At 44.6% G+C, this 9995-nt stretch overlaps 1 protein-coding gene across 1 annotated transcript; it reads right to left on the bottom strand.

Annotated features, from left to right (window-relative positions):
• Positions 1 to 3252: 3252 nt before the first annotated feature.
• Positions 3253 to 3663, bottom strand: LOC117359703 (late histone H2A.2.2-like). The gene has a single exon (XM_033942918.1). The coding sequence runs from the start codon at positions 3661 to 3663 to the stop codon at positions 3253 to 3255; it is 411 nt and encodes a 136-aa protein (XP_033798809.1).
• Between the last annotated feature and the right edge of the window lie 6332 nt (positions 3664 to 9995).

Here is a 9995-nt window from a genome sequence, read left to right as displayed (position 1 = left end):
GTTGTTAAATTTTTTGTACTTTAACCAAGACTGATTTTTGTTAAAGCCTTTGGTTCAGAAGTCAAGTACTAACTTGGAATGAGTTATAGAGTACCAGTAGAAAGTGGCTTGTTGTATTAACAACCCCCCTAATGATTACTGGCCCCACTTACCAAGCTGTATGTAGAGACTGCAGAATCCCTGTTAGAATTGCAGCCAGGGTAGCAGGGAGTTGCACACACTCCTCCAGCTATCACAACACTTCTACCTGCTCAAGTGAACTTTGGGCCGCACAGTTCATTCCTCAATTAGCTAATTCAAGTGAGCCACTTACCTATCAATTGTTACATGAAATACCAGATTTCTAGCTCTTCCATTGGAAGTCAGGGAAAAGTAGGTATCATTAGAAGGGTAGTGTTGTGACAAGCATATGCTCCTGTACCACTGTCCCTATCAAAACAGCATATTGAGATAGTGTCACCCTCTTCTCAAAAGCAGGGCCTATGGTGTAGGCTATCTTGGCACTAGATCATCATATGCAAGCCTTATGCTATGCATTAGCTGTATGATAAATGATGTATTATGAGATACCTTGCAACATTCATAAAAGTTGTAGAGCAGGAGCTGGTGGTAGAGGGAATCCAAGATGGACATAGAACAAAAACCGCCTCAGGTCTCCTCTTACTATATTTTTTCCTTTCATAATGAAAAAAACAAAAAAGGGTGGTATACTGGTTCAACTCTCAGATAGCTGTCTTGACCCATCAATTTTTTTCTTGCAAGATCTAGAGCAGACAAGGACAACTCTGCTCCTTGAGGGCCAGAATCCAATCGGGTTTTCAGGATTTTCCTAATGAATATGCATGAGATCTATTTGCATGCACTGCTTCAATGAATATTCATTGGGGAAATCCTGAAAACCCGATTGGATTCTGGCCCTCAAGGAGCAGAGTTGCCCATGTCTGATCTAGAGCTATGCTTCGAGTTGGTCAACTGGAGGTACTTTAAGAGATGAGAACTCAAGAGACTTTCCTTGGATTGGATATTATACGAGCCCCTCCACCTCAGCTGATAGCCCAAAGCACTCTGGTACTACTAGCACCTGTGGCAGAAGTTGCTGCAGCTTCAGGAGCTAGAGAAGGATCCAACTCAGTGCACCAAGTTTCAGCATTTTCAGCAGTGATAGCTGTTGAAGTAGTGGTTGGAGGACTTGTGCCTGCTGAAGAGACCCAGACACAGCACCTGTCCCTATAAGCCAGTGGTCTCAAACTCAAACCCTTTGCAGGGCCACATTTTGGTTTTGTAGGTACTTAGAGGGCCTCAAAAAATTAGTCTTATTAAAGAAATGACAATCTTGCATGAAGTAAAACTCTTTCCTTTTGGCTAAGTCTTAATAACAATATTGTCATTTATAGCTAAAGAGACATATGATCAAGAAACTGTTTTATTTTACTTTTTTTATTATGATAAACATAGCAAGGACCTCAAAATATAACCTAGCAGGCCGCATGTGGCCCCTAGGCCGCAAGTTTGAGACCATTGCTATAAGCCATAGCCAACAGCTTGGGTCAAGGTTTTACTTTTGCAAGTTTCTCTTGTTATTCCCCAATGTTTATATAGTCTGCTCAGCTTCAATTACACTGGACATATGGCAAGCTGCATGCTATTTCTGACCTAGCTAAAGCTATGATCCAGGTAAATGAATTTATGGAGTCTTCTGAGAAAGATTACCATAGTTGACTTTAATGGCAACTTTGGTTTTGACTATGGACAGACTGGCTTTTCAAAACTGTATTTTGAACAGTTTCACAATAGAAAATCTGGATGTTCCCAGCTGTCTTTAGAGCAGTGGTTTAAACCTGTCCTGTTGTAGGATAGTAGGATAGCCCTAATGTGTGCGTAAGAGATTGGCATATAATGGAGGCGATAGGCATACAAATCTGCCCCATGTACATTCATTAGGGGTATCCTGAAAACCCAAATGACTGGTGGTTATCCAGGAAAGGATTAGGAACCACTAGTATAGAGAGACTCAACAGAACAAAAGCAATTTTTGTTGTGTCCAAGAGTTCAGTAACTTGGGGGGGAGAAGCAGAATCTGTCCTTGATTAGCCCTATAAAAAGCACAGACTAAAATTCTCAAAAGGATATGCTTGTTATTTCTCCTCCTTAACTGTCTGCCCTTTTAGCTACTAAGAGAATCTACATAAAAAAAATCACAACTTAACCCATATTTAATGTTTAGTTGGGCATTTCCTCCCCCCCTTTCAGGTTATATTCACTTAATGTCATTCTTTTGTTCTCCTAGTTTATACTGTATATAAACCTTGTAATCTCTATATTGTGGATAAGGAGCAATAGAGATTTACTGTAATTCCTAAAGCAATATAATACCCTGCATCATTTACTTTGCTTAATCAGAAACATTTTACCTGCTGTAGTTTCAGACATTATTATTATGTTCTTGTATACCGCCATACCCAATGAGTTCTAGGCGTTCACATCAATTAATTAAGATCCAATCTGAACATGGATTTACAACATTTTGTCGGAATTACAAGCAATGAGGAAAGAAATGTTGGAACAATTTAGCAGAAATTTATCAGAGTTACAGGCAGCGACAAGGTTGGATTGGAAGGAAAGAGGGAGGGAGAGAGAACCAAAGGAGGGGAGGGGGGCAGGTGACCAGAGTCAAAGTTTGGACCAGAAAAATGTAGTTTTACCAGTGGGGGGGGGGGGGGGGGGAGAAGTCCAGTTAAGAAAAATTCAAGAGCAGGCCTAGATCTTTGAAAAAGCCTGTGATGGCACAACTGCAGCCTGTATCATTGCCATCTTGCTTTGATGTGAGATTAGCCCAGTGCTTTAAGACCTATTCCAATTTCTGTTCCTTCTCTCTCAAGATCTATGCTTTAATAGTAAAAATGATTACAATAGTTTTAGTGTAAGGTTAGAGGGGAAACAGATCAAATTTTTTTAAATTATGAAACAGTTCTGTTGGCCTGATTTAATTTTTCAAAAAGTTTATGTACTACTCTTCAAACTTACTGCCTTTGGCCTGCATCCTTGGCCATTTCTACAATTTTATAGGAACCTTAAGAGAAGCCACATCAATTTCTAATTCAACTTTATTATGAATTGTTTATTAATACATATAAATTCCAACAATTGTGCACGTGAGCATCTAAATCCATATAACTATATTAGTGCCATAACCATGAAAAAGCTAGAACCAGTTAAAAGTGCATAGTCTCTTCAATTAGTTCAGATTAAGTCTTAGAATTCTTGGGATTCTGCAGGTTTTGAAGCCTGGGCAGATCCCTTTGTTTTCTTGGGTAAAAGAGTAGCTTGAATGTTTGGATAGACTCCTCCCTGGGCAACGGTAACACCATAAAGCAGTTTGTTTAATTCCTCATCATTTCTTATTGCCAGCAGAAAGTGCCTTGGCAAGATCCTCAACTTCTTGTTCTCCCTGGCAACATTCCCAGCCAATTCTAGGATCTCAGCTGTCAGGTATTCCATCACTGCTGCTAGGTAGATTGAGGCCCCAGAGCCAATTCTATCAGCATAGTTCCCCTTTCTTAAGAGACGATGAATACGGCCAACGGGGAATGTTATACCTGCTTTGGCAGACCTGGACTTGCGTCCTGTTTTGGGTTTCTGAACAGTCTTTCCACGCCCAGACATGGTGATTTTCCTACAAAAAAAGTTAATTATCAGTAGTATTCCAACAGGAAATGTACCATACTGTTGGCATATTAGTACTTGTAGAAATATTTGCATTTACTGCCTTTTTTTGAAGGAATTCACTCAGATGGTGTACAGTAAGAATAGAATTTTTAAAAAGTCAGATATAAGCAACAGACAATTACAGCAGTAAAAATATTCAGACATAGTATGTTGCATTACAAGACCTTTTGATAAAGATAAAGAACTTGATGCCAGCCAGAGCAGTATGACAGAGGCACATTTTGGAACAGAGAAGAGATGCTGGACCCACAGAGAGGAGTTATGACAAGTCATAAGGGGAGGCTGCGGAGGGGTGTGTGTGTTGGCAGAGAAGAGCTGGACAGGGCAAGAGATGCTGGAAAATTGGTGGGATAGGAAGACAGAACAGGGACAGTGAGGAGATATGTTAGATAGGACATAGCCTAAAAGATGGATGGCAGACTTGGAGAAATGTTTTAATTGACAGCAAGAAAAAAAACCTACACACAAAAAGCAGAAGAGTCCAAGTCAAATGGAAAAATAAGACTGCAAAAAATTTTTTTTTTTTCATAGAAAGAGGCTCTCGCTATCCAGTTTGTTTTTTATATATATATATATATATATATATATATATATATATATATATAAAATCAGTCCCCACAAACAAACCTGGATATAAAACATACTTTTAGCCCTAGACTCAGAAGCCAAGACCCCAAAGAACAATGACACTGTACAGCCTGACACACAAAAACAGGGGAACAACAAAACCAAAAAGAATGCCAAAACAAAGGAAAATGGAATTGTCCAACAAAGAATGATGTGCACTGGAATAATGTCCACAAAACTTATCTGTAGATATGCAAATCTTTTATTCTTCCAATCGTGGTACAGTCATTGAATCATTGATTGTACCACGATTGGAAGAATAAAAGATTCACATATCTACAGATAAGTTTTGTGGACATTCCAGTGCACATCATTCTTTGTTGGACAATTACATTTTCCTTTGTTTTTACTGTACAGCCTGAAGCACATGGCCCAGAAACTCTAGGCACTTCAAACCAGTAACCTATGACAAACTTAAAACCATAGTGGATTTTCTAAACCCCCACAACCTCTATCTTAGATCCTTGCACTTCTTCCACTATCAGTCAAAAGAAGTCTTCCTAGAAGACATCTTGCCCTTAATAAACGAGTCTGCTCTCGGGTATAATTCCACAGAATTGGAAATCTGCGGTAGTCAGACCACTGCTGAAGAAGCCTATCTTAGATCTGGACAAACCAAGTAACTTCAGACCTCATTAGAGGTCTGCATGGGAATGGGATTGCAGGACTCCTGCGGGAATCCCCCAGCTTTACAGACTCCCACAGCCTGGAAAGAGAATTAGAAGAAAGACAAAAGCAGAAACTGGGACCAAGATGATGGAAAAATAAAGTGTCCCACCAGCTACAGCAAGGGAGATGTTCATTTTGAGGGGGGCTAAGCTCAAAGTGGGAGACCCAGCCCTCTCTCATGGTTATGCCACCAATTGTGTTTAGTACAAAATGGAAATACTTACTGAGTTTGTTTGGGGTTTCCAGTTCAGTTTTGGCAACCATTGTCCTGAAAAGTGCCTCTTGCAATTCTGCTTTAAATGATTTTGATGCTGTATTGTTTGATTCTGTACTCATTGCTGCATTAAAAACCATTTGTGGATCTTGGAAGGACCTCTCGCAAGTTACCTATGCCAGATGGAACCAGATTTGTTTGCTCTACAGATATGAGCTCTATATTGCCAAAAAAAATCCAACTCCAAAATCCACGATGGGCGGGGATAGAGGAGATTCCTGTCCCCATGCAACTCTTCAAGTTTCCTGTTCATGTCCAGCTATGAGATTTCATAGAGACCCCCCCCTCCCCCAAAAAATCAAAATCAAAATCCAACTCCCTTTCTATCTACCAATCAGGTTTTAGGAAATATAGCACAGAAAGTCAGACATCATAGATGACTGCTGGAAGTTTCAGTAAAAAGGTAGGGTTACCAGATTTTCTGTTTAAAAGCCATCCAGACCCCCGGACATGTCTGGGGAAATCTGGATGTCTGGTAACCCAAGATAAATAGGGATGATGTATTACTGATTCTTTTGGAACTAAGCACAGTGGTGTACCGAGGGGGAGAGGGGGGTGCGCCCCGGGTGCACACCTTAGGGGGGTGCATAGCGGTCCTGGTCCAGAACATCCTGCCCTACGGTGCACCCCCTCCGATATACTTGCTTTGAAGCAAATTTGGCAGCCGCACTGAGATGCAGGAAGGTCCTGCGATTAGTACGTCTACCGGCTCTACTCCGGAAGAAATAAGTTACGTCGGAGGCGGTGGACCCAGCAGACACAGGGAGTGGATGACTGCGTTTGCCGGGTCCACCCCCTCCAAGGGAACTTACTTCTTCTGGAGCAGAGCCGGCAGACGTACTCATGGCGGGACCTTCATACATGAAGGGAGCAGGACTTCAAGAGTGGTGGAGGGAGAGAAAGGGGGAAGGGTTGTACTGATGGAATTGGTGTGTGGGGAAAGGATACTGGATGGAAAGAAAGGGGGTAGATGCTAATTGAAGAGGTGGATGGAGAGAGAAAGAGCAGGCATTGGATGGTAGTGGAGATGGTAGAGGGGGAGCAAATGCAGGAAGGAAATGGGAGGAGAGAAAGAGGGGAGCAGATGAGAGATAAGGGAGCAAATGCAGGAAAGAAAGAGGGGAGCACAGTGGCGTACCTAGGGGGGGGGCGGGGGGGGGGCGGGCCGCCCCGGGTACCAGCCCTAAGGGGGTGTTCCCGGCCTTGCCGTTCAGTCCCCCGCCACCCCCGAAGGACCGCTCGCCCCCCTGGCCTCCCCGCACCACCTATGAACAGCCGCAGCAGGATCGCGAAGTCAGCGTCAGCATCCCTGCGCTGCTTCCTACGACGCGATCCCGCCCCTCCTCTGACGTCAGAGGAGGGGCGGGACCGTGGCGCAGGAAGCAGCAGGGATCGCTGACGCTGACTTCGCGATCCTGCTGCGGCTGTTCATAGGTGGTGCGGGGAGGCCAGGGGGGCGAGCGGTCCTTCGGGGGTGGCGGGGGACTGAACGGCAAGGCCGGGAACACCCCCTTAGGGCTGGTACCCGACGCTGACTTCGCGATCCTGCTGCGGCTGTTCATAGGTGGTGCGGGGAGGCCAGGGGGGCGAGCGGTCCTTCGGGGTGGGTCGGGGCATCAGGCCTTCAGGGTGGGGCGGGCGGGCAGGCAAGCAGGCTTTCAAGGGGGAGGGGGTGACAGGCAGGCAGGCAGGCCTTCAAGGGGGGACAGGCCTTCGGGGGGGGGTGCAGACATTCAAGGGGTGCAGGCCTTCAAGGGGGGCAGGCAGGCCTTCAGGGGGGTGCAGACCTTCGGGGGGGGGGTGTAGGCCTTTGGGGGGGTGCAGACCTTCAAGGGGGTGCAGGCCTTCAAGGGGGGAAAGGCAGGCAGGCCTTCAAGGGGGGGACAGGCCTACAAGGGGGGGGGACAGGCCTACAAGGGGGGGGGACAGGCCTACAAGGGGGGGGACAGGCCTTCAAGGGGGGGTGCAGGCCTTCAAGGGGGGGTGCAGGCCTTCAAGGGGGGGTGCAGGCCTTCAGGGGGGGTGCAGGCCTTCAAGGGGGAGACAGGCCTTCAAGGGGGGGAAAGGCAGGCAGGCAGGCCTTAAAGGGGGGACAGGCCTACAAGGGGGTGGGACAGGCCTTCAAGGGGGGGACAGGCCTTCGGGGGGGTGCAGACCTTCAAGGGAGTGCAGGCCTTCGGGGGGGGGGTGCAGTCCTTCAGGGGTGGGGTTTAGGCCTTCAGAGGGGGACAGACCTTCGGGTGGGAGGTAAAGTCCTTCGGGGGGTGCAGGTCTTCAGGGGTGGGGTGTAGCCCTTCGGAGGGGGGACAGACCTTCGGGGGAGGGGGGTCCTGGTGTAAAAGTACACAGAGGGAGAGAGGGAAGGGGGGGTTCAAAGATACATGCATATGCCAGACTTTGGGGGTTAGAAATAATGGGTCTAAAAACAGAGGAGTGGGAGAGAGATGGTGCATAATGGGATTTAGGGAGGGAAGGAACAGAAAGGGAGAGAACTTGGAAACAGGGGATGGTGTGGAGGGGGGATAGAGATACTGGATAGGAGGATAGTTGGGAACAGAAAGGGAGAGATGGTGGATCCTGGGGTGGTGGGGAGTTGAGAAAAGGTGAATCTGTGGATGGAGACAAAAAAAAGGAAAGATGCCAGATCTCCGGGAGAGGGAAGGGAAACGGAAGGGGAGAACAGAGATGGCAGACGGATGGTTAGCACGGAGAAAGGAGACCCTGGCAAGCAAGACAACAAGAGCCTGGGACCAACAAGATTTGAATATTGATCAGAGAACAAAAGGTAGAAAAAATAATTTTATTTTCTGTTTTGTGATTACAATATGTTAGATTTGAAAAGTGTACATGAGACAGCTTGAAATGGGAACTTTTCTATTTTTGTGAATGGCAAGGCTGAGTTCAGTTAAAATATATGCTTTATAAGAAAATATAATAATGTGTTTTATAAAGTTTATAAGCATTGCTGGCATACTCGGTGAGGTGTTCCTAGTGTTGGTGGTGGTGGTAGCATGTCAGTGTGTTGAGAGGAAGAGGTAGTCTGGGAAATTCTGCTGAGCAAACTCTGGGCCCATTTCCACCCCCAGTTAGTCCACTCCACTCAACTGGTTCACACACTGAGTGGGTCTTTGGGTGTTATTTCTGGGTAGTTGTTTTAGAATCTCTTCCAGTGGTTTGTCAGTATCTCCTTCTGGTCCAAGGAAGGAAACTTTGTCAACCTTAGCATTGACCTTCAGAATATGTTTGTAACAGCGCTGCTTGTGTGGCATTAGGCTATGTAGTGATCGAAAGAAAAAAACAGACCTTTGCACATTTTTGCACTATATGGTGGGTGTATGAGGAGATTCATTTCCTGCACAGTTAAGTCCATTTTTTCTACTGAATAATAGTATAGGTACAATGAAAGTAAATAGCAAAAATGTTTGAGTAGATAATTAAGGAAATCTTTTTCATATTGCTTGCTTATGGACTGGGAAAAAAGACTGTTCAAGCAAATGTCTCCAGAACTGCTTTAATGGAAAAATGTGATTTTTTTTTTTTTAAGTACTTTGTGAAATTTATTGTTGTTGTGAAATTTATTGTTATACTTTGTTTAAACTTAAAAAGCGGTGTCATTAACAGTGAATCTAATCGAAAAAATCGATTCAACAGGGTGAATCGGATCGAATGAAATATTTTTCTCTGAATCGGGCAGCACTATTGGCTACCATGAGAATGGGCTACTGGGCATGATGGACCATTGGTGTGACCCAGTTAGGCTATTCTTATGTTATGTTCTCATCTGTAGGGGCCTTTCTTTTCACTTCTTATTTTAATGTATTTTTTTCCTGGGAACTTATCAGTGTTTTTTTATAATGGGAACAAAAATGGAAGAGAATTAATGTGTGTGGAATGGGGGGGGGGGTAACTAATTTCTTCAGCTAAATAATTCAATCCACTTCAAACAGACATAGGAGAACTCACGCACCATTCACACACCCTCCAACCAAAAACGTCAAAAGAAAAAAACTGTTCGACAACCTCCTAGCCATTCGAGCTGCAACACTTGACCCCCAACTCTACAACCTATTGACCTCGACCACAAACTACAAAACCTTAAAAAAAGAAATAAAAACCCTTCTATTAAAAAAACACATAAAACCAAACTAACATAATCAGAACTGTCCCAAGCATCACCTGCAACTACTCCATATGTACTTCTGATGTCATGACAATTCAGACATAATTTATGTTATGTTATGTTTGGAATAATGGTTACATAAATGAGGTTCAATAAAAGAAAATTTTCTGTGGGAGCATTTGTTGGAACTTCTGTTATCCTGATTTCTTCTATCTGTGGGCTTTCTTTAGCTAACCTACTTATCTGGGGCTTTCCACTTCTGCAGCTGCCCTTTTCACGGTCCACTTTGCGCTTGCACTCTCGGGGGAGGGGGGGTTGGGTCTGGGCTTGGTGGGGTAGGTGTGTCTGGTAGTTTTGTCTGGGTGGTGGCTGGGTGTTTCTTGGGTGCTTGTTGTGCGGATTGGTGTGTCTGGTGAGCGGTCTGGGTGTTGTTGCTTGTGGGGGTTTTTTTCATTATAAAATATGGCTGAGGGTCTAGTCCGGCTTATTATTCTTGTGGGTTCTGGGGTGGGATTTGTTTGCTTGCCCCAAGTTTTGGCCTTTTGTTGTGTATTGCTATGCCTCTCATTGGCAATTTTC

This window comes from Geotrypetes seraphini, chromosome 4 (assembly GCF_902459505.1).
Source record: "Geotrypetes seraphini chromosome 4, aGeoSer1.1, whole genome shotgun sequence".
In the NCBI taxonomy this organism is placed as follows: Eukaryota; Metazoa; Chordata; class Amphibia; order Gymnophiona; family Dermophiidae; genus Geotrypetes; species Geotrypetes seraphini.
The sequence above is the reverse complement of the archived record's forward strand: the minus strand, read 5'-3'. Positions and strand labels throughout refer to the sequence as shown.